We start from the raw sequence: 24,811 nt of genomic DNA on the forward strand, positions 1-24,811 counted from the left end.
AGAGTGCCAACATGCCACAAAAGGGCAAAGAGAAGATCCAGCATCTTATCAGCGCACACTTCCAACTTTATTGCGACACGTCCTTTGATGCGCACCCTCGCCCAGGTGGGTCCAGGCGCAATTTGCCACCAGCAATTTCCCCTCCAAGTACGAATGGGGAAGCAAACTTGAGTGGGAGGGGGGCACCACCTCCCTTGGCACAGGAGGGCCAGCTGTCCTCGAGAGACGGGCCGCCCCCCCTTGGCACCCAGGTCCATCCAAGAGGGGCAGCTGCACCACTGGAAAAGGAAAATACTCCCCACTGCTGGGGTGGGTGATACCCCCAGAACGGGCAAGGAAGAGATTTGTGGGAGGGAAAAGGGAGCTTTCTTTGTGATCTCCCCTAAAAGCCAATGTGAATGGCACACACCAAGCCCACTAACACTCTCTCTCTCTCTCTCTCTCTCTCTCTCTCTCTCTCTCTCTCTCTCTCTCTCTCACACACACACACACACACACACACACACACACACACAATCTCACTCCCCTGGTTAGGATTCCTACTCCCAGCTCCACAGATCTGAAGAAATGTTCTAGTCCTCATGACACACCCAATCCAGTAACACAGAGATCAAAGCATGTCTCAGAGGAAAGTTACCCCCCCCCCAAGTTACATTAAAAGGCCAAACGTGAAGAGCCAAGAGGAAATTGTTTTCAAGTCATTGGAGAGGCACGTGCAGAACTCAGCTGCTGCTTTCCGGAAGGGTGGCAACTCCGGTTCAGCGGGTCATTGTTCTGCCTCCTGCAGCGGACCAGGCATGTCGGCAAAGTGGCTGTAGTCAGGTTTTGAGTCCTGGATTTCGATCCACCTGGGGTAGGGAGGGGGGCAGAGAGAAAAGGGGCAGAGTTAAGGACCTCCGAGGAATGGAGCCGATAGAGCCCAGGGAAAGGCGACTGCCATGCCAGGCATCATTAGGAAAACAAAAATTAAAACTGCAGCTCTTCTAATGCCACGATATAGCTGCATTTGGAATACTATGTACAGTTCCGGTTGCTCACCTCAAAAAGGACATTGCAGAGTTGGGAAATGTTTCAGAAAAGGGCAACCCAAATGGATCAAGAGGGGTGGAAGAAAAATTGCTGTGTTTGGGACTTTTTAGTTTAAATGGTGACATTACAGGAATTTATAGAATTCTGCAATGAAACTGATGGATGGAAGATTTGAGACTTCTTCACACAGTGCAGAGTTACACTGTGGAACTCCCTCCCACATGAGACAGGGATAGCCAACAACTTGGATGGCTTTTAAAGAAGATTAGACAAATTAATGGAGGAGGAGAGGGTTCTGGAGGGTTCCTAGCTAGGAGGCTCTGCTTCACTTCCATGGCTGGAGGCAGCTGGAATCCCAGCTTGCTGGAAACCGCAGGAGGGGAGAGTTGCTCTTGGGCCCGGATCTTGCTTGTGGGTTTCCCATTGGGGCATCTAGTTGGCCTCTGTGAGAACAGGAGGCTGCACTCAATGGGCCCCTTTGCCTGAACAAGCCAGGCTATCCTTATACACTTATCCCATTTCTTCCTATATAAATAACAACGGAAGGCTGTCGTCATGCTGCAGTTTGAGTAGCTGCCACTAGGGCTCCCTTTGGCCTGACTCAGCCACAGCCAGGCGGCTCTTATGTGACCGTGTGATGCAGGAAGCCAGGATGGTCAAGATGGAGAGAGGAGGACTTACCCGATGATGGCGGCTGGAACGAGGAGGAGGACGGCCCCAAAGAGGAAGGGGAAGCCTTTCATGAAGGAGAGGCTGGCGGGGTAAAGGGAGTTGAAGACCCCTGTGGCCACCAGCGAGCAGAGACCTTCCACGCAGGCCACGGCAGCAAAGAGAGCGCCTGGAGGGGAGAGCAGAGAGCTGAAGCACACATGGGACACCCAAGGGGCATGCTCCCAACGGTGGGTGTTTTCATAAAATCATAGAAATGGAAGGGGTCCCCAAAGGTCCTCTAGTCCAACCCCATGCAATGCAGAAATTGCAGCTCAAGGATTCCTGACAGGTGGCCCACCTGACCTCTCCAGTCAAGGAAAGACCATCTTATGAAGGAGTCTGCTCTTCCCAGGGTGCTGGGAACTGTAGTTCTGTGATGTCCAGACCTTCCTAGCTGGGGATCTGAACTTGCTCTTTGTCCCCAGCAACACACACACAGAGGGAGGTGTCGGCTGATTTGGGAGCCCACCCAGGAGGGGTGTTTGGGCGTGAGGTGAGGTCCTCAAGGCAGCCAAACAACGCCTGTTGTGCTTCTCCAGTAAATGCACAACCGCTGATTCTTGCAGCTCATTTTGCTCATGGGAGAAGAAAGAGAGATGTGGGGCAAGGGATCTCTGCCCTCTGCCACCCCCTGCAAATCTTATATTCTGCCACCTGAGCAGGCATGCTCCCGAGCGCTCCTTGCGCCCACATGGCGGGAGTGGGGACCCCTTCCCAGACATTGCTGGACCGCAACGCCCGCCATCTCTGTCTTCTGGCCAGGCTTGCTGGGGCTGGTGGGAGTTGTAGTTCAGTAACAGCTGTATGGAAGTGAGAGCTGGACCATCAAGAAGGCTGAACAGTTTCAGGTTAAGAACGGACCTCTGGAACGAATTAAGTACTTAACCCGAGGTACCACTGTATAGTTAAAGCTATGGTTTTCCCAGTACGGTAGTGATGTATGGAAGTGAGAGCTGGACCATAAAGAAGGCTGATCGCCGAGGAATTGATGCTTTTGAATTCTGGTGCTGGAGGAGACTCTGGAGAGTCCCATGGACTGCAAGAAGATCAAACCTCTGCATTCTGAAGGAAATCAGCCCTGAGTGCTCACGGGAAGGACAGATCCTGAACTGAGGCTCCAATACTTTGGCCACCTCATGAGAAGAGAAGACTCCCTGGAAAAGACCCTGATGTTGGGAAAGATGGAGGCCACAAGGAGAAGGGGACGACAGAGGACGAGATGGTGGGACAGTGTTCTTGAAGCTACCAGCATGAGTTTGACTAAACTGCGGGAGGCAGTGGAAGACAGGAGGGCCTGGCGTGCAACAAACAGCTGGAGGGCCAAAGCTTCCCACTCCTGCCACGAGGACTAGAAACTTTTGAGTTTGTTTTTTTCTAAGTCTCTAGTCCTTATGGTAGCAGTGGGAAGCTTTGGCCCTCCAGATATTACCGAACTACAATTCCCATCAGTCCTAGCTGTCGGCCATGTTTGCTGCATGTTGCCCCAATGCATTCTGGGTCAGGTGATCTGGCTGTGGGTCCCTGAACCCTTGCTCGGCTTACCTTGCTCCTTCTCATCAACCAGCCTGGATAACTTGGAGCGGATCACAGGTGTGGCAGTCATGGAGAGGAAGAGGAGGCCGTATCCTGTCGGGGAAAGGAGGAGAAAGAAAAGGAAGAGACCCACTGAAATGAACTAACATGGCGGACTTCGGTTTGGGGCAAACTTAAGTGTCCATGGATGTCCCAGCAACTGCCATTCAGACGCACTGAATGTCTCTGACACTGGAAGGGGAACACAGTTAGTGCTCTCTAGGAATACAGATAGACTGCCTCTGGGCCTGGAGGTTCCACAAGAGCAACATAAGAGCCTGCTGGATCAGGCCCAAGGGGCTCTGTTGGCAGGAGATGCTTAATCTCAGGGTCCTGGGTTCAAGTCCCACGTGGGGCCAAAAGATTCCTGCACTGCAGGGGGCTAGATGACCCTTGCGTTCCCTCCAAACTCTACAATTCTGCGATTCTAGCACGGCTTCCTATGCCAACCAGGTAGCACAAAGGGAAAGCCGCAGTTGCACTTGGGTCCTGAGTGTGATCTCCTCGCTTGCGCTTCCCACCCACCGGGGCTCACAGAATCTTATAATCTCCCGAGGTGGAGGCACACCCAGGGGTCATCTAGTCTCACCCCCCGCAGTGCAGGAATTCAGAGGCACACTGCCTCCCGACACTGAGGGCATGCAGCACAGAATGAAATGGATCAGGCCAGTGGCCCCTCTAGCCCAACCCCCTTTCCCCACAGTGGCCTACCAGCTGCCCCACGGGAAGCCCACAAGCAGGAGCCAAGGGCAACGGTTCTTCAGCTCTGCACCGCCTGGTTTTCAGGGGTAGGCTGCCCCTGAGCATGGAGGCTCTGCTCCCACAGTAGGCCTCCATGCGGAGAGCCCGGCAGCAGGATCAGGCCAGGGACCCATCTGGTCCAGCTTCCTTATTCTACACAGGTGCTTGGGAGATGGACTCCCATTCCCTGGACGTTTTTAAGCAGAGGCTGGGTGTCCATCTGCCAGGAACTCTTTAGTTGCGACCCCTGCGCGGCTGGCGGGTTGGGCTAGATGACCGCCGGGTGTCCCAACTCTCCAACCCTCAAGCAACGCCTCCCACCTGTGAACATCAGGGGTGTGGTGCTCGCCAGCGCGATTGTCCCCAGGCCCAGGACGTTGGAGAGCAGGCCGGCTTCGGCCACCCAGCCGTCTCTGAGGCAGGTCTGCAGCAGCCGCAGGCCCAGCAAGCTGGATAGGTAGGCCAGGTAGTGAGCAGCCGAGCCGTAGCCGATGAGCTCCGAGCCCCAGCAGAGCGGGGTGCTCAGTTCGTAGAGCACCAGCAGGTCCGAGGCCCCGAAATGCACGCTGACCACCAGGAAGAAGGCAAGGGAGTAGAGGAGCAGCTTGCGCCACTCCCAGCCCCGGGCGCCGGGCGCATAGAGGCGGAGGACGGAGGCGTAATGGCGGAGGGTGAGGAGCCTCGTGGGCCGCCTGGGCGCCACCGATTCCCGCAGGCAGGCCGTGGCGTAGAGAGCGGCGGCGAGGCTAGCGGAGAGGGCCAGCCAGAAGGGAGCCGCGTAGCCTTGGGCATGGCGCCACTGCCCACCCAGGAGGCTGGCGCCCATCCCCGCCAGGCCCAGGCAGGCCTCCAGGACGGCCACGCGGAAGGTGCGCCCTCGCCGGTCGCTGACGTCGGCCGCGTAGGCGAAGGAGGCGGCCAGGATGAGGTTGTAGTCACCCGAGAGGCCAGCCAGGATGCGGCCGAGCAGCAGCCAGGCCACGGGGAGCCGGAGGGACATCACCGCCAGGAAGATGGCCGCCTGCAGAGCCATGCCCAGAGAGGCGATGGCAAGGGCTGGGCGGCGCCCCGCGGAGTCGCTCCAGGGGCCGAGCAGCGTGACGGAGAAGAGGCCCACCAGGAAGCCGGCCAGGTTGAGGTAGAGGTTCCAGTGAGCCACCAGGGTCTCCAGCTCCTGAGAGAGAGAGGAAGGCAGAGGGCCGTGAGGCAGCAGGAGGGAGCTGGACGCTCTTCGTGGGGCTGCCCTTGGGCCTGGTTCAGAAGCTACAGCTGGTGCGGCTGGATTGCTGGCAGGAGCTGCTGGCCAAGAACAAAGGATGCCCACCTGCTGCCGAGCTGCGTTCGAGGGTCTTGCGTTAACGTACAAAGCCCCGAGCGACTTGCGTCTACAATCCCTAAGGGGTCGCCTGAGCCCTTCTATCCTAGCTTGCTCACTGAGATCACCCGTGGTGTGGCTCACTTGACAACAATGAAAAACCAAGCCTCTAGGGTCATGGACCCAGTCTTGTGGAACTCCCTGCCACTGGAGATGCAGCGGGCACCTACTAAAAACTTTTCTATTCCGCCTGGTCAAGGCAGGCCATGACGAATACAAGGGCTGGCTGGTGTTTGCTTTTAATTCTTTGTTTGCTTTTAACTCAGTTTCATTTTTTTACTATTTTAGTGTACGGTTTTATGTTTTTACATTGTTGAAAACCACTGTGATATATTTTTAAGATACAGCAGTATATAAATATCTATTATAAATAAATAACTTAGAACTGGGAATTTCCCCTGCCTGAAACCCCACAGAGCTGCTGCCAGTCAGTGTAGGCAATACTGAGCTGGGAGTCCGGAGGGTCTGACTTGGTCTATACGTCTGCAGTCTCTTAGGTATGCCATAAAGGCTGGTGCTGCTATTGTTGTTGTTGTTGTTGTTGTTGTTTTTAAAATTTGCATACCACCCTTCATTCATAGATCTCAGGTTGGTTCCGCATTAAAATCCAAGATAAAAACATGAAATACATAATAAAAGTAAGAACAAAAAAAGCCACAGAGCCCCTATTATCTTTTATACACACAAACATTCTTCTTCATTTTCTTTTAAATATGTGGTTTCTATTCAATTCCTATTTAAAAACTTTTGAATGGCTGTTTCCTATTTTATCTGTGTTTCTGCGCTTGTTTTTCTCTGGAGTCCCACCTGGAGTCCCAGCCTGGAGCAAAAGGTGGGAGAGAAACAAAGGCAGCAACAACAGCAGGACCCCCAGCCTGAGACCCAGAGGAGAACTGCTGCCAGTCTGTGCCAGTGGTCCTGATCCTGATGGAGCAAGAACGTGCCTTCCCGGCTGCAGAGAGCCTGCCTGTCCGGTGAGCTTCCCCGTTCAGGCGCAGTCTACCCCAGGCCAGCCCCGTTGCCGCCGGGCACCCCCCGGGGTCCCTGACCCTGAAGGCGCCCGGAGAGCCCCTGGGGGCCGGGGGCTGCGCCTGGAAGGGCCACGCACCTCCTCCTGCTCGGCGGAGCCGCTCCGGTTGGCGCATCCTCCTCCCGGCCGGGCGGCGCTGCCCTTCCCGGCGCCGAGGCGCTCCCACAGGTACTGGGTGCAGAGCGGACCCTGCAAGCCCAGGGCCAGCGTGGCCAGCAGCAGCACCGGCTCCACGGCCCGCGGGCGCAAGCAGCCGGCCCGCGGGCGCGCCCCCTCCTCCGGCTCCGGCTCGTCCCCGGGCGGCTCCGCCGGGGGTCCCGCCGCCTGCTCAGCCATGGCGGCGGCGGCGGCGGCAGCAGCGACCAAGGGGCGGAGCGGCCACCAGCTCCGCCCGGCCCGACGCGAGGGCGAAGGGCGGGCCATGGCCAGGTCGGCAGGAGGGAAGGAGGCGGCGGTCGGGGCGCGGGACGCGGAGGAAGGCGATGCCGGCGCCGCCGGCGGAAAGGGAAGCGCCGCGGCTCTCGCCGACCTGCCGTGACGCCACGGCAAGACGGCGGCGTCCAGAGAGCCTGGGGAAGTGGGAAGAATCCTGCCGGCATGCTTGGCTTCCTCTCTCCTCGATTCATAGGGACTAGACACTTGGCTACTTTGTTGTTGTTGAGTCGTTTAGTCGTGTCCTCCTCTTCGTGACCCCCTGGACCAGAGCACGCCAGGCCCTCCTGTCTTCCACTGCCTCCCCCAGTTTGGTCAGACTAATGCTGGTAGCTTCGAAAACACCATCCCACCATCTCGTCCTCTGTAGTCCCCTTCTCCTTGTGCCCTCCATCTTTCCCCACATCAGGGTCTTTTCCAGGGAGTCTTCTCTTCTCATGAGGTGGCCAAAGTATTGGAGCCTCAGCTTCAGGATCTGTCCTTCCAGTGAGCACTCAGGGCTGATTTCCTTAAGGATGGATAGGTTTGATCTTCTTGCAGTCCATGGGACTCTCAAGAGTCTCTTCCAGCACCAGAATTCAAAAGCATCAATTCTTCGGTGATCCGCCTTCTTTATGGTCCAGCTTTCACTTCCATACACCACTATTGGGAAAACCATAGCTTTAACTATACAGTGGTACCTCGGGTTAAGTACTTAATTCGTTCCAGAGGTCCGTTCTTAACCTGAAACTGTTCTTAACCTGAAGCACCACTTTAGCTAATGGGGCCTCCTGCTGCTGCCGCGCCGCTGGAGCACAATTTCTGTTCTCATCCTGAAGGAAAGTTCTTAACCCGTGGTACTATTTCTGGGTTAGCATAGTCTGTAACCTGAAGCGTATGTAACCCGAGGTAACACTGTATGGACCTTTGTTGGCAAGGTGATGTCTCTGCTTTTTAAGATGCTGTCTCGGTTTGTCATTGCTTTCCTTAAAAATAATGAAAGCTGAACATTTAATGAACAACATATGCCCCACTGGATCAGGTCCCAGGGGTCTCCTCTAGTGCAGCCTCCTGTTCTCTCAGTGGCCCTTGGGAAACGCTGCGAGCCAGATCCCAGCGCAAGAGCCCTCTCCTCTGATGCGCCTTCCAGCGCCTGCTCTTCAGAAGGGTTAATGCTTCTGCAGGTGGAGACTGAGCATAGAAATCACAGCCAATAGCCCTTGATTACCAAGATCAACATCCCAAAATGGTTTTCGACCACAGTGATTTTCACTGCTCCACAGCTTCAAGAAAAACGCAGAGAGCAAAACCAACCCCTTGATAAGGAGAAAATCCTGGGGTGCGGATTTACTCCCCTGCCCATCTGGTCGGGGTGCAACTTCCCGCGGATCTCTCTGGGTCAGCAAAGAAGGATCTCCAGCCAAGTTAAAGAAGCAAATAGCGGTCAGTAGATCTGATTTTTATTTGTCGCAACAAGGTTCAAACACACAAACCCCTGAACATGGGGTTGCATGAACTTCTAAGACCTCTCCCATAATACATTTTTCAACAGCATCATCGAGACATCACAAATATGTCACAAAGTAGGAGTGTTTGGCATGTAGAAACATGAGCCCATCACCCAACCCTGTCAATCACCCCAGTTCTTCCCAACACCTTTTAACCACATTCTTCCCCAAAGTGTTTACATATTCCCCTAGTAGCTGCGAGGCTTTCCTGCGCTTCTCCTTTGAACATATCAGGACTCAATCAACCATCCCGATGGTGTGAGGAGGCGCCTCCTTGTGGCTTTGGAGCCTGTTCTTTGCCCTCTGAGGAGATGCGGGTGTGCTGGCGGCAGAGCCCAGTGGTCGTGCCCTCCTTGTTCCTTGGGGCTGTGAACCCAGCTGAGGCTGCAAGCAGGACCAGGGTGCAGAGAGCCCCTCCCCAGCCTCAGCCAGTGAACCCGACCAGGCGTTTATGACCCATAATTGCAGATTGCAGGGCCTGACTTTTGCCAGGGACTCTATGTGCTCCTCTCAGCGCTTCCGAAGAGGACAGGAGGTTGAGAAACAGGGAAGCAGCTGTTCCTCTCTCTCGGGACAGCTAAGGGTTAAAAGGGGTCAGGCAGATCCGGCTGTGGAAAATAAGGCTCTGTTCTCCAGGCTCTGTTCTCGGAGTGGTAAATGCTGGGAGTCTCAAGTGGAGAGAGTTTCTGCTGTTGGGCTCAGGTTGTGGGCATCTGGTTTGGTCTGATGCACTCACAGGGCTCTCCATATGGAGGTTTACGGTGGCAGCAGAACTTTCACACCCAGGGACAGTCTACCTCGGAATTGCTGGTGTGATAGGAATTTCGAGGTCTTAAAGGTAAAGGGACCCCTGACCATTAGGTCCAGTCGTGGCCGACTCTGGGGTTGTGGCGCTCATCTCGCTCTATAGGCCGAGGGAGCTGGCGTACAGCTTCTGGGTCATGTGGCCAGCAGGACTAAGCCGCTTCAGGCAAACCAGAAGAGCACACGGAAACACCGTTTACCTTCCCGCCAGATACCTACGGTATTTATCTACTTGCACTTTGAGGTGCTTTCGAACTGCTAGGTTGGCAGGAGCAGGGACCGAGTAAAGGGAGCTCACCCCGTCATTGCGGGGATTCGAACCGCCAACCTTCCAATCAGCAAGCCCAAGGCTCAGTCTTAGTTATATGTTAAATGTTTATAAGTGTACCAAACAAGCACATACATAGATCAGCACAGGAAGACCAACCTAGAACCATTTTTTATTCCCAAACTGACCAAATGTTTTCTCTGCAAGGTCAAAGGAAAATGGACAAGACTCCCCATTGTCTTTTCCTTCACAAATCCTGTCTTAAGGGTATTTCTGTGACCTGGCCCAGGAACTAAGTATTTATCACTACAAAAGACTGGCCAGGCTCTCCAGGCAATTCAATCAAGTAACCTGCCAGACAGGAGATAAATGACAAGAGAAAAACAACATTCAAATTTCTGTTTTAGACTGCCTTTTCTGTGATGTAGGTATGATGTATCTGAGGGGTGGTCTTGGGTTACACCCCTTCTGTGATGTATGTATGATGTTTCTGGGGGTGGTCTTGATCTACAGGGTGGCAATTTCAAAAGTCTTTATAAGGCCTTGCGCTCCATTTTTCTGGGTTCCTCCTTCTCTCCTTCGTGTGGTGAGTGAGGACCCTGTTGCAACAGATCAATAAAGATCAGGCTCACTAGCTGCTTTGCTTCTCAATATTCTCTGGTTGGCCTCTGTTCTTTTCTCCTACCAATAGGGAACTCTGTAAGGACTCTATATGGGCTCTTGGATACCCCATAAGGGAAAAGGGCAATTTTTGTTTACAACACTGGGAATCACAAGTGGAGGAAGTTGGTGCTGTTGAGCTCAGGTCCTCCTTGCTTGTGCGCTTCCCACTGGGGCAACCCTCCAACCTCCGCTTGTCAATGGGGCCATTTGGCCTTTGGCCTGATCCAGCCAGGCTCTTCTTCCAGAGGTCTGCTGTGACAGCAGAACCTCCATGCCCATGGGCAGTCTACCTCTGAATGCCAGTTGACAGGGAACACTTGCTGCTGTTGCCCTCAGGCCTTGCTTGTGGGCTTCTTCCCTCTGGGACATCCTGCGAGTCACAGGGAGAATGTTGGCTGAGACCCTTTGGCCTCATCCAGGTGCAGCCAGGTGCTCTTCTGGAATTCTTAGAGTGATTTCCCCTTGGTTTTATTGTTTAATCTTCTCGTGAATCGCTTTGACGACTTTAAAAAACAAAACACAAGCGGCATATAGGTTTTACGAAATAAATCAATACTCCCGGGCGGTGACTTTGCTCCTTGGGCCTGCTCCCAGCTGCAAAAGGTAAATGATCCCTTTTCAAGGTTTGACGGCCCTCCGCTCCTTCTCCTTATTATTCCCAGAAGTAATTTATGAGACTGATTTATGATGAGGTTTCTTGGCTTCTGGAGAAGGGGCAGAGCAATGCTCTTGTGGCTGGCATTGTCCTTCGGAGAGCGCAATGTTCGGAGGGGAACAGGACTGCGATAATTGCTATAGCAGCAGAAAAGGGCTTCCTCCTAAGCAGCCCTGAAGGCACAGAGTTCATTTGGAGGAAATGAAAACCATCACAACCACCCCATTACCGGCTAGGATGGGCTGGAGACGGATGTTTGTGCTTGTGACGCCCTCAAGAGTGGAGGGCGCGAGCTCTGGGATCCTTTGCACAATGACTGGCCTTGTGCACGCTCCACGTGGAGGGCCCATGTGGGGCAACCGCTCTGGGGCTGAGCCCTTGCTTTGCAGGTCAAAGGACCCACGTTCCTTCCCTGGCAGTATCTCTGGTGACGAAAGGTGCTGGAAAGGAGAAAACATAAGGAGGTTGTGAACTCTCCTGCTCTGAATAAATAAATAAACAAATTTTTATTTATACCCATCCCTACCCGGTTCAAAAGCCTGGCTCAGAGCAGCTAACAACAAATTTAAAACACTTAATTATAAAAGCAGCATAAAATACAGTGCAAAAACATGAAAAACAATAAAAATCAAAAATCAATTTAGGGGAAATAAGCATTAGATAGGGACGCGGGTGGTGTTGTGGGTTAAACCACAGAGCCCAGGGCTTGCTGATTGGAAGGTCGGCAGTTCTAATCCCTGTGATGGGGTGAGCTCCCATTGTTCAATCCCTGCTCCTGCCAACCTAGCAGTTTGAAAGCACGTCAAAGTGCAAGTAGATAAATAGGTACCACTCCGGCGGGAAGGTCAACGGCGTTTCCGTGCACTGCTCTGGTTCGCCAGAAGCAGCTTCATCATGCTGGCCACATCCCTCGGCCAGTAAAGCGAGATGAGCGCCGCAACCCCAGTCTGCCATGACTGGACCTAATGGTCAGGGGTCCCTTTACCTTTAAGCATTAGATAATCCCCAGGGCTAGCTGGCTGAATTGGTCCCACTTGGGCCAGCAAGGAGGCCAGGGGAGAATTAGCTGTGGGGTCTCAGAGCGGATGATCTTCATAAAAGGGGAGGGGGAGGGAAGAGAAGGGAAATGAAAGATCAGGTTGAAATCAAATTAAAGGCCAGGCGGAACAGCTTTGTCTTACAGGCCCAATGGAAGGAGGATTAAATCCTGCAGGGCCCTGGTCTCATGGGACAGAGCATTCCACCAGGTCGGAGCCATCACTGAGAAGGCCCTGGCCCTGGGGGAGGATAGTCTGACTTCCTTAGGACCTGGGACCTCTAAACTATGGTTGTTCATGGACCTTAAGGTCCTCTGTGGGGCAGACCAGGAGATTTGGAGGTTTGGAGATTTGCTAGCCCTGATCTAGTTGCCATTGCCACCCTGGAGCACCAGGGGTCGGGTGGCAGCCAGTAATGGCAGCAGGCTGTGTGTGGCAGCGGTGGGGGGCGGATGCCGGGCACCCACAAAAAAATGGTGGGTGCCCAGACCCCCAGAGCCACCTGGCTTTGGCACCACTACCACACATTAATTATTATTTATTTGTTCAGTAATTGAGCTGCAGAGGCCTCTGTGGTTTCCAAGGTGTGGCTGCAGAGGAGCGGGCGAGGGGGAGCGAAAGCAAAAAGCCCCCCCTCTCCCCAGACAATCCATGACCTTGGCCATGATCCAGCTTCCTGCAGGTCTTGTTCCCCTCCCTCTTCCCTCCCTTTGCTTCTTGAAATACCTCTTTGGAAGGGGAACCTCAGCCAAGCAGAGCAAAGGGATGCGATCTCTCTTTCTCTTTCACACACTCACAAGTTTGATGGTTTAATTATTACAGGGATATTTTTAATGGATTTATGATCTTACATAATGTGCTGACTTTGCAGCATAATGTTGCAAAAGGCGTCAGATAAGGAAATTATCAGATCAGAGAGAGAGAGAGAGAAAGAGAGAGAGAGAGCTCTTGCAATGGCAAGCCTCAGTCCTGGAAGTCATATCTGGCCCCCCAGGCCCTTCAATCTGGACCTCAGCACTCTCCCTAAGCCACACCCCTTCTCTCCAGACCACACCCCCGGTCTCCCCTGCTCTGCCACCTTTTTGAATGTTTTTGCTGGCTGGAATGCGGCCTTGAGCTGTGATCTTGCCTCTTGCGTTCCTGGAGATGTGCCTCTCTAACTTTCCTGCGGCTGGAAATATAATCTAACGTACAAAGGTTAGAGTCACATCCGTTCCTCTGCTGCTTTTGCCTCTGGCCCCACCCACTTTGGCCCCCAGCCCATTCATGGCTGACCCCTGGCCCCCAAAACATTTCCCGTGAGACAATGTGGCTCCCGGACTTAAAAACAGAGCCAGCGGGGTGTAATGGTTGGACTCCTGGACTAGGGACCGGGGAGAGAGCAGGGTTCAAATTCCTGCTCAGCCACAAAACTCACGCTCCAACTTTTCCTAACTAAATTTGGGGCACCCCCTGCCCACTCTTGCCACTTGCCCTCCCCACCCTCACCCCCTGCTCGCCCCCTCCCGCCTGGCGCTCTGGCAAATATCCGCAGAGTCGAGCCACAGCTCTGGACGGGGAAGTGCTCTGATGCGACGCTGCTGACGACCATCCGATGGAGTGTCTCTTGGTCCAGGACTTGCACCAGAGCCCTGGACCCAAAAACGGGACATTCTGGGATCAAAACAGAAGCCGGGATTTACTTCTGTGATCCAGGAAGACCCGGTCAAGCCAGGACAGGTGGTGGGTCTGAGCAGGGGCGAAGGAAGGCGTCGTGACGCCCGGGAGGATGCTCCGTTCGCACAGGATCCCGGCGCCGCCGGCAAACCGCTATACAGTTTGCTGCAGTTCCTGGGATTATTTGAGCGCGCGTTGAAGGCGCTTTAGGTGCCGAGCGGGGCGATGCCGTGAGAGGGGAGGGAGGCTGCCTCTGGGTATTCAGTTTCACCCTTTACAGAGAAAGCATGCAGCCGCGTTTCACTTCCTTGTCCTTCTCCCAGGAGTTGGCACACAGGGCCTGTTGCGACACCCGCTCCACTCTGCACGTGCGCCCACACCCCGAGGATCAAGTGTTGGGGACGGGTGTGTCTTTCTCTGGGGATTAACCCCCTCCTCAACCTTCCTGGGCTGCAGCAGGAGCACAAGGAAAGGGAATCCCCAATTTGGACCTCCTCCCACCACGAGCAGATAGAGTCACTGGGAGGCCAGATGAGAAGGGCAAGCTCTGAGTACATTGGGAGCTCTTCCTCCCCCAAACAAGAACTACAGGGTGCTGGGAACTATAGTTCCCAGGATGGGTGGCTTTTTGGGGGGGGTGATAAGATATGGTGTGTATGGAGCCCTTCAGAAGTAGAGCCAGGAAGCTCCACCTTTAACCCCAGCCTGCAAAATGGGACCCTTTTAGCCGATATTCTTGCATTGTAGGGGTTGGACTAGATGACCCTTGGGGTCCCTTCCAACCCTACAGTTCTATTATTTTAAATTTAGTCTTGGGGGTGGAGGTGCTTCCAGAAGGGGGGTCATTCAGAAAATTGCAGAGCGGGTTTGGTTTGAATTTTTTAATTTTTATGGTCAATGGTTTCTAGCCACGATGGCTCTGCTCTGCCTTGGTTCTTGTGCTTGGATCTTGCTTGAAGGTTTCCCATAATAGGCATCTGGTCGCCTGCTGTGAGCGCAGAAGAATGGGCTGGAGGAGCCCCAGGCCAGATCCCGCAAGACTCTCCTGGTGTTTTCCTGAGTTTGCAATCTTTGCTATTTTATCTCACTGTGCCCTGCTTCGATAACTTGGTCATGAAGCAGATAATTAATAACAATAACAATAAACATTGGATTTTTCCTCGAAAGGTTAATTTTAGGTTAAATTGGTGGGTAGGTGAAGGGGAGAAGGCAGGTCGCCATTCTATGCCAACCAGGGCGTGCAGATGCTGTGATAATATTTTCTGCATGATCACCCATCCCATAATAAACACAGCCCTCTCCCTCCCCTACCTATATTACAGACATCTTGGTTTAACCCATTCCCAGAAACCTGGAAACTGTAGCTTTGTGGGAGATGGGGGACCGGACCAATTCCAGTTCCAAAGTTTTGTGGTTGGGGCCGAAACTTAGACTGGCGCAGAACCAATACAAATGCGTAATGTTGGTAGAGGTTGGACCAGATTCTTGTATCTGAACTTTGCCTACCTCCCAGGGTTGCTGTCAAACAGGGAGGGGACTTTGGAGAAAGAGCAAGGGGCTCTGCAAATATTACTGGCAGTGTCGCTCCTCTAATCCGGGGGGGGGGGAGTGGCTGCTGATTCCCTCCAGTGAATGATAGCATGCGAAAAGGAGGAAAACAGATCCCCCTAAAAAATAATAATACAGAAAGCCTCTTGCAGCCCATTTTTATTTTTTTATTTCAAATTACACGTGCAGTATTTTAAATAAGCAAAACAAACAAGTTTCATACATCTGGAAAGCATTCAGGAGTTCACGATGGGACTGAACGTGTGAAAATGCAATGTAGACCCTCCTTACCCCCGCATTCACTGCCTCCAACAGTGGAAGAAGCGCAGCCATTGTGGCTAATAGTAGCCACTGATGGCCTTCTCCTTCCGCACGAATCTGCCCAATCCTCTTTCAAAGTCCTCCAAGTTGGTGGCCACCGCTGCCTCTTGTGGCAGTGAGTTCCACGGTTTCAGGCCAAGGCGCTGTGTGTGTGTTGGGGCTGCAACTCGGCTTACAGGCTCATCCTCCCCATCGAGCCTGCTCCCAGCCTGGTGGTGCGCCTCCCGATATCTTTGCGAACACCTCCCATGCGTCTCGGGGAGCATCTGCAGCCCCAAACTTCTGGAGGGCGGCACTTTTTGGGGGGCGGCAAGTCTGGCCTAGAAGTTTCTGCCAGCAGACGCCCACAAACTGAAGCGGCCCCGCCGCCGCCGCCTCGCCGAGTCTCTTGCCGGCTGCCGCGCGTGGGAACTTGGAGGCGGGTTTCGCCAGCCCGACCTGGAGAACGAGATCCGCGCACCTGAGTCACAGGTGTGCGCCGGGGAGCGTTGAACTGGGAGGCTGCCAAAGAGTTAACTTGGCGAGCGCGCAGGAGTTTCTCCCGGGGAAGATTTCGAGCAGCTCCTGATTCTTCTTCCTCGGCAGGAGGGCGCTCAGGTGCCAAGGTCGGCTGCCAGGTGCCCCGGAGCCTTTATAAAGCCTCGGAGGCGAGATCGAGAGCTCCTTTCGGCCCAGGCAGGCAGCGTCCCCCACCATCATGTGGAGGGAGATTCTGGCGCACAGGAACTACCTGATCGTCCTGCTGACCCCCTTCCTCTGTCTCCCCCTGCCCCTGCTACTACCTTACAAGGTAAGTCGCTCTCTGGGTCCTGAGCCCCTCGCCATGGAAAAGGAGAGTCGTCGGGGATTCAGAGAATCCTAGAATTGTAGAGCTGGGTGGGACCCCGAGGGTCATCTATCCCAACCCCCTGCGATGCAGGAATCTCAAGCATCCATGACAGAGGGCCACCTGTCACCCAACAAAGGAGAGATTCCCTTGCCCTGTCCCAGCGGCTGCAGGATCCAAGCAGTGAAGCCATCAAGGCACAATTTTCTTTTATGGGCAGTGCTTAGGGTGAAGGAACAGCTGTTGAGCTGCACAGGGTTTTGCTCCCAGAGGAAAAGTGGGGGGTCGAGGTTGTGACACCACAGTCCCTTTGCAGAGGGAAACACTCCCCCCCCCCATCTTCCAGGCGGTCCCCAAAGATGGCAATAACAATAGTGAGAGAACACCATGTCCCAAAGAAGCAATGTTTCCTTTGCCGTTTCCGGAACACGCTGAAGAGGCGAGCCACCTCAAATTGTGGCACCTGAAAAGCAGCTTGCCTCTTCAGCAGGAGGAGCGACTGCTGGGGACGCTGCTGATAAGCCCCTGTTGGTGTTGCGCTGTACAGAGGGCAGAAGCGACAGATAATTTAACATAATAACAGGAATTGGAGGCCCTCCAAGCATCTTCTAACCCAGGGGTCAACTGTGGGCTGGTCCACCGTCCCTCAGACCTTGTGGGGGGGCAGACTATATTTTGAAGGGGGGGGGGAATGAACAAATTCCTATGCCCCGCAAATAACCCAGAGATGCATTTTAAATAAAAGCACACATTCTACTCATGTAAAAACACCCGGACTGTCTGTGGGCCGGATTGAGAAGGTGATTGGGCCGCATCCAGCCCACGGGCCTTAGGTTGCCTACCCCTGTTCTAACCTGACGGCCACAGCGTGGGGGGCTGGGAATCTAAATGAAATGGGAACCTACAAGTTGGAAGAGCCCTGCAGGTGGAGCAAAGTGTCTTTAGTTGTGATTCTTACATTGCAGAGGGTTGGACTAGGACCTAGGTGAACTTTGGGGTCCCTCCCCCCTCTATTATGAGTCTATATGAAGTGGGAGAAATGGAAGCAATAGCTTTCTCTTCCTCCGTGGGTTTGCCCAGTCCTCTTTTAAAGCCATCCAAGTTGGAGGCCATCCCTGCCTCTTGTGGCAGGGAGTTCCACAGTTTAAGGTCAAGCCTGGGTTTCTGTGTGCCTTGGAATGCAACTCGGAGGGTTTGCATGCAGTGGCCTTCATATTGCAAGCTCCAAGGAGGATCCAAGGAGAAAGTTTGGCAGCTGCAGGAGCCTTTCAAATTGCACCCCCCCCGGCACCCGTGGAACCGTCTCCCATAACCTGCTCCAAGGGCTGTGGTGCTGAGTGGTGCTGAGCACCGGTTTGGCATGAAGGAGGGTGTCCCAGGTACAATCCCCAATGGCAGTGCTGGTAACAACGCCAGGTATTCTCCCCAAAGAGTCACTGCCTCATTCCCGGGCAGGCAGCGTCCTATGCTGGAACCTTCAGAGAGAAGTAGAGAAAAGTTAAGAGGCTTTTGGTGAGGAAAGGAAAGGCAAAATAGCTTGATGCCTGGAAAAGCAGGTAAAACCCAGCTCTTTTGGAGAAGATAAACTACACCATTCATTGGTAGCAGATGATTGGTAGCACCATCATTGGTAGCCTCTCATTAAGGAATCCTGGGAACTGTAGTATGTTAAGAATCATAGAATGGTAGAGTTGGGACCCAAGGGTCATCTAGTCCAACCCCCAAAGCACATACAAATCCGACATTTTTTCCCCACCCAGTGGTGCTTGCACTGGCTGGCAGCAGCTCTCCAGGTGGCAGCAGCTTTCCCCAGGCACTCCCTGCTGCCAGCGACTGACCCTGGGACCCTCTGCAGGCGAAGCAGGTGCTTTGTCACGGAGCTGTGGTCCTTTCCTTTGAAACCCCACCCCTTGCAAGAGTCTAGTCCTCAGGGATCTGGAGCAGAGAGGCGCAATTTGGGCACAGGACAGCATTTTTAGCAGGACCACCTCCTTTCGTCGAGCTCTGCTGCTGCCTTCATGCCCATTTCCCAGTTACGTAAGCAGCCTGACCCCGGAGCCAAACAGCAGCCAGCTCCTATTCTGGACGCTGAGTTTCCTGCTTGGACCCCTTCCAGCTCACTCCCCGTCTTGCCCTCCAGGTGTGAAGGGACTCCAGCTGCAGGGAAGGTGTCAAAAGAAATGAATGCTGGGCAAATGGACTGGAGAGAGGGTCCCTGGGCCAGATGGGCCAAGCCTTGATTTGGAGGACACTCCCACCCCCGACCCACTGCAAAATCCTGACCTTTGGATAGGAAGGTCCCAGGAGCGGAGATTGGGGACCCTGGTCTCCCAGGTCTCAGTTTGACGCCCCTAACCACTAGACCACACTCCTTGCATGGCAGAAGCTGTGGCTTCTTCCTCACCCTCTGAGATGATCACCTGAATCTTTGTGGAAGCACGACACCCCCTCTTTGGGAAGCTTCTTCCATGCTGAGCTACAGAGCAGAGATGCTCGCTTTTCCCACCTCCCCAAATTGGCCCTCAGGAACATTGGAATCTGCCTCACACCGAGTCTGACCAGGGGTTCATCTAGATCAGGGGTCAGCAAACTTTTTCAGCAGAGGGCTGGTCTACTGTCCCACAGACCTTGTGGGGGGCCGGACTATATTTTGGAGGGGGGGAAATGAACGAATTCCTGTGCCCCACAAATAACCCAGAGTTGCATTTTAAATAAAAGGACACATTCTACTCATGTTAAAACACGCTGGTTCCCGGACTGTCCGCGGGCCGGATTTAGAAGGCGATTGGGCCAGATCCGGCCCCCAGGCCTTAGTTTGCCTACCCATGATCTAGATTATAGATTTGGGGAAGGTGCGTCGTTCACACGGAGCATCGTTGAACTGTGGAACTCCCTGCCACAGGAGGCAGTGATGGCCATCAGCTTGGATGGCTTTAAAAGAGGATTGGACAAATTCACGGAAGAGGAGAGGGCTGTTGAGGATTGCTAGCCAGGGTGGCTCGGTTCTGCCTCCTGAATACCAGTTGCTGGAAACTGCAGGAGCAGAGAGTGGCTTTTGTGCGTGGGTCCTGGGGGTCTCCTTTTGGGGTATCTGGTTGGCCACTATGAGGACAGGAGGCTGGACTAGATGGGCCACTTCCCTGATCCAGCAGGCTTTGCTTATGTTCTTAGGTACCAGTATTGTCTGCACAGACGGGCAGCAGCTCCCCAGGATTTCAGCCAGGGGTCTCCCCCAGCCCTACCTGGAGATGCCATCAGGGACTGAACCTGGAGCCTCTGTGAATGCTCTAGCACAGATGTCTGGCTCATCCCACTAGAAACACAGTAAGATTCTAGTCCTCATGGTTCTGGATAAATGGATGATTTCAATAGGAACATAGGAAACTGCTTAAGGCCAAATCTGGCAATTGGTCCATCTACCTCAGCATTGCCTACACTGACCGGCAGCGACTCCCTAGGCTTTCAGATGAGAGATTTCAGTAGTCCTGCTTGGAGATGCTGTTGAGAGTTGAACCTGGGGCCTTCTGCATGCCAGGCAGGTGCTCTAGCATAAAGGTCTTATTCACCCTCCTAAAGCTTTAAACAAGTCAGCCTGGATAGCTCAGTTGGTTAGAGTGTGCTGCTGAATAATGCCAAGGTTGCAGGTTCGATCCCCATAAAGGACAGCTGCATATTCCTGCACTGCAGGGGGCTGGACTAGATTATCCTTGGGGTCCCTTCCAACTCTACGATTCTTTGATTCTAAGTTTCTGGTCCTCATGGTTCTGGTTTAACTAGGAATCTGCTTTATACCGAGTCAGAGCCACTGGTCTGTCTTGCTCAGTACTGTCTGAACTGACTCTCCAGGGCAGGCATAGGCAAACTCGACCCTCCAGATGTTTTGGGACTACAACTCCCATCATCCCTGACCACTGGTCCTGTTAGCTAGGGATGATGGGAGTTGTAGTCCCAAAACATCTGGCGGGCCGAGTTTGCCTGTGCCTGCTCCAGGGTTTCACACGAGCGCTCTCCCCAGTCCTACCTGGGGAGGCCATCAGGGGTCGAACCCTCTGCATGCAAGGCAGGTGTTCTGCAACTGGGCGATGGCCCTCCTTAAATCAAAGTCCTGCATGGTCTCTTTCAACCCACAAAGAAGGTGACGAGGGAGCGTGGGAGAGCTGTCTATCAATTTTTAAGCCTGAGATGCTTTGACCCCTGGCCGGGGTCAAGAGGGCAGCAGCTGGGCAGACAGAAGTTACACTTTAAGGGGCCAGAGTTCGCCTCTTTGCTCCAAGGAGACCAGAAGAGTCCGTGACTAACCTGATCTCCTGTTTCCCCGCCAGCAGCGCCAGCAATTGGCCCAGAACTTTCGTCCTTTATTACCTGCAGGTTCTCCTCCGCCCCATCCCAACTCAAGTCCAGATTCTGGTCCTTATGGTTCTGAGTTCAGGTCTGATTCAAATAGGGACTGAGGAAGTGGCCTTATTCCAAGCCAGACCCTTGGTCCACTCAGCTCAGTATTGCAGACTCTGGCTGGCAGCAGCTCCCCAGGCTTTCAGGGAGAGAGTCTTTCTTTGCTGGCCCTACTTGGAGATGCCACCGGGGACTGAACTTGGGACCTTCCGTACGCAAAGTTGGAGCTCTGCCACTGAGCAGTGGGCCTTTTCCTAGAACTAAAGTAAGATTCTAGTCCTCATGAGTTCAGATAAAGGGCTGGTTTCAAGAGGAAGTACCTGGGGGTCTTGAAGGACCTTAGCTCGGTGTTAGAGCCCCTTGCATGCAGAAGAGCCAAGGTGAAATTTCCTCAACACGTCTAGTTTTTTAAAAAAATAATAACCCAAAGAGATGGCTTCTGACTGAGACCCCAGAGATGTGCTGCTAGCTCTAAATTGTTGATGAGCTGCAATTTAGAAAAAGACAATTAAAAAGGGAGCCATGGTACAGGTTTACTTTACAAGATGAGGTTCTTCCTGTGGCAGGGAGTTCCAAAGTTTAACGCCATGCTGTGTGAAAAGAGTCCTTTCTTTTCTCGGTCCTTGATCTCCCAGCAAGGGAGGTTTTCTTCTGCCTCTTGTCGTAGAGAAAAGAGAGACCGATAAAACTTTATTCGCCTTAGCCAATGGCTATAGCAACCGTAAAACATTATAGTATATGCAGGAATTTGATGTAAAAGCACAATTTAAAGTCCTGAATCAGCAGTCAGTCAGTGGCCCTTATTCTGATTGCCCCCGTCATAGCGAAAAGCAAGTTTTGCACAAGGCAGAGTAAACAGCCCCGTTTCAAAAGCAAACCCAGAACTGCTCATTACTCATCCACCACAGGCCGCATCTGCCAAGGTGATAAAGCAGCCATAAAGCGGTGATGGACCATAAATGAGGGTGTGTAAATCAGCGAAAGTTGTTTCTGCCTTGAGCCAATTAAACTCGCCCGGCAGTGCCTCCTAAACCACGTCCACGAGACACAATTAAAATCCACTTGCAAGACTGCTTAAATATCACGGCCCTCAGCCAAGGAACACCTCCGACCTTCTTTCCTAGAGGCAAAGTGGCCCCTCTCAGGATAGGACCACCCGCAATATCCTTTGGAGGGAGGGGGGAATCCAATTCCGTTTCCATTTACTGTATCTGTTGCATTGCAGGGGGTTGGACTAGATGACCGTTGGGGTCCCTCCCAACCCTACAAGTCTATGATTGTGTGATTATCGATTGCATTTATATCACAGCTTTTTCTCCAGGGAGCTTTAAGGTGACATACACGGTACTCCCCCTCCTAATAATAATAATTATAATAATAATTTATTATCTGTACCCCACCCATCTGGCTGGGGTTCCCCAGCCACTTTGGGCAGCTTCCAACAGATTAAAAACACGATAAAATGTCAAACATTAAAAACTTCCCTGAACAGGGCTGCCTTCAGATGTCTTCTAAAAGTCTGGTAGTTGTTTTTCTCTTTGACATCTGGTGGGAGGGTGTTCTACAGGGCGGGTGCCATCACCGAGAAGGCCCTCTGCCTGGTTCCCTGTAACCTCACTTCTCACAATAAGGGAACCACCAGAAGGCCCTCGGAGCTGGACCTCTGTGTCTGGGCTGAACGATGGGCATGGAGACACTCAGGGATACTGGGGCGTTTAGGGCCTTGTTTAATCCTCACAACAGCCCTGTGAGGTGGGTTAGGCTGAAAGGCAGCGACTGAGCCCCAAGGCCCACCCAACATGACAGAGTGGGAGGATTTGAACCCTGGTCTCTCCCAGCTCCTATTCCAACACTCTAACCACTGCACTACACTGCCTCTGGCTCCAGTGGAGTCAAATTACAAAAAAAGGGAACTTTCTAATGGTGAGAGCTTTTCAGCAGTGAAACGGACTCCCTTGGAAAGTGGGGGTCTTGCTTTCCTTGGACAATTTTTAACTGAGGACGACCATCTGTCAAAGATTCCTTAGCTGCAATTTCTGCATTTCAGCAGGTTAGACACTTCCAGACCTACAACTCTATGATTCTGTGGCTGTTTAGCCTCGACGGCATTAGGCATCGCCGGCCCTCAGGGTTTTCTTCCAGCAAGAGACGCATCTCGGGTGGCAACAGGGGAGGAGAAACACCAACCCTGCGGGGCGGGCAGTGAACTCTTCTGCCCTTGGCAGCACGCTCATGCCGCAGAATGGGCAATAAAACAGAGCATTGTGCTGAAGTCAGCTGAGGAGGAGGAAAACAGAGATTAATGGGGATGATGTGGCTGATAAGAGGCTGTTGGTTTCAGGAAGTTCTTCACCTGTCTCTCGCTCTGTTGCTACCCAGGAAGCAGGATCCCGAGCCAAGGCAGAGAGCACAACAATTTAGAGGAACAAAAGAGGCTTCATGGTCCACAGCCCAAAGAAAGGGCTGGATCTGTCTTGTTCCAGAGGTTTCAGAATACCAGTTCCTAGAAACCGCAAGAGAGGGGAATGTTGCTCGTGTGCTTGTGGATTTCCCTTGGGGGCACCTGGTTGGCCACTGTAGGAACAGGAGGCTGGACTAGGTGGACCACTGACCTGATCCATCTAGGTTCTTCTTAAGGAGGTCCATTGTGACAGCAGAACCTCCATGTCCAGTGGCAGTCTACCTCTGAATACAAGATAGTAACATCTTGGAGGTCCTGGGCCTCAAGGAAAGAAGACTGGCCTCAACCAGGGTCAAGGCCTTTTCGGCTGTGGCCCCGGCCTGGTGGACCGCTTTGTCACAAGAGACCAGGGCCCTGTGGGATTTGGCATCTTTCCGCAGGGCCTGCAAGATGGAGCTATTCCGCCAGGCCTTTGGCCGGGGTCCAGTCTGACTCCCCCTCTCTCCTTAAAAGAACTTGGCATGAAAGTGGCCCCCCCCCAAGCTTTCTCACAGGCTCATATGAGATCAGCATAAACAGTTAGGCCTGTTGAGCATTTAAGGTCCTCATTCCTATTTTGCGGTTGCCATATGATTGGATTTCACTTTGATTCTGACTTGATTTTAAGATGTGTTTTAACTGATGGCTTGATTTTATGGTAATGTGTCATATATTTGATGTTAGCTGCTCTGAGCCCGGTCTTGGCAGGGAAGGCGTGGTATAAATAAAATTTATTCTTATTATTATTGGGAACAACAATTGGAGCATACTGTTGCACTCGGATGCTGCTTGTGTTCTTATCTTTGGGGCACCTGACTGGCCACTGTGAGCGCAGTGCTCTTATTACATTCTGATGGAACCTCCAGGTCCAGAGGTAGTCTATCTGGATTATTTGGAGGTATTTGGCCACTGTGAGAACACAATGCTGGGTCATGATCATGATGTTCATAGAGACGAGAGGCCCATCCTTCCTCGTCAAAAGAAACCAGAACATGACCTGCAACAACAGGCAAGCAGCCTTGTCCACCCTTCCTCTCTACCCAGCCATGTGTGGGTAGCTGGGCATTGGGGCTCACCCTAAGCCACCCCCCTTGCAAACAGGTACATCAGAAGAACCAAGGAATCGTAGGTGGAAGAGACCACGAGGGTCATCTAGGCCAACCCCCTGAAATGCAGGAATCTTTGCCCAACGTGGTGAGACTTGAACCCATGACCCTAGGATTAGGTGCCTCATGCTCCACCCTCCAGGATCAGGCCAATGGGAACTTAGCTAGAGAAGCATCCCGTCCTCACAGTGGCCACCTAAGTGGTCACAAGCAGGATATCTGGGCGCAAGAGCAACTCTCTCCTTCTGCAGTTTCCAGCAACTCGTGCTCAGAAGCGCTGCTGCCTCTGACCACCCAGCCCCCCCCCAGAGCCCCCTCCTGCCTGAAGGGCTCCAATCTTCTTTCCAAGCCCCGCAATCCTGCTCCACGCTCTCCCTGAGTGCTCCTCCTGCTTGCAATGGTGAATTCTTGAGCTTCTGTAATAATAACCTGGGTGGAGAAACAGAGGGATGGGTTGTATAGTATCTGAGGGGTCCCTTGGACAAAAAACAAGGACACCAGCCAGGAATACCAGAGCAAAACAGCAGCCAGTAGGCTTGGTCTTGATTGAAGACTGTCGAGACAGGACTCCCACCTGCCACCAGGTGGAACAAGATGGAAGCCCCGAATAAAAGAGCCCCCAAACTGTTATTAGCTGCTAATCCCCATGTTACACCCCCCCAAACCACATCACTCTTACATCACAGTTACATCATGAAAGGGGAGGTCTGGTGGCTGT

At 53.0% G+C, this 24,811-nt stretch overlaps 2 protein-coding genes across 2 annotated transcripts in view; one reads left to right on the forward strand and one right to left on the reverse strand.

The window, feature by feature from the left end:
- Positions 1-669: 669 nt before the first annotated feature.
- On the reverse strand, positions 670-6,881 carry SLC46A1 (solute carrier family 46 member 1; the record flags this gene model as incomplete). The annotated part of the gene is made up of 5 exons (XM_083480831.1): positions 670-848; positions 1,711-1,867; positions 3,283-3,366; positions 4,375-5,227; positions 6,537-6,881. 5 exons carry the CDS (start codon positions 6,879-6,881, stop codon positions 767-769), a joined length of 1,521 nt encoding a protein of 506 aa, XP_083336957.1. The 3' UTR covers positions 670-766.
- Positions 6,882-15,798: 8,917 nt separating this feature from the next.
- SLC13A2 (solute carrier family 13 member 2) overlaps positions 15,799-24,811 on the forward strand; it is a 35,238-nt gene continuing 26,225 nt past the window's right edge. Inside the window, exon 1 of the mRNA XM_083480248.1 lies at positions 15,799-16,119. Coding sequence (XP_083336374.1) covers positions 16,027-16,119 — 93 coding nt within the window. The 5' untranslated portion in view covers positions 15,799-16,026. The remainder of the gene's footprint in view (positions 16,120-24,811) is intronic.

The sequence above is a fragment of the Podarcis liolepis genome (genome assembly GCF_965112155.1).
Source record: "Podarcis liolepis genome assembly, chromosome: 16".
NCBI lineage: Eukaryota > Metazoa > Chordata > Lepidosauria > Squamata > Lacertidae > Podarcis > Podarcis liolepis.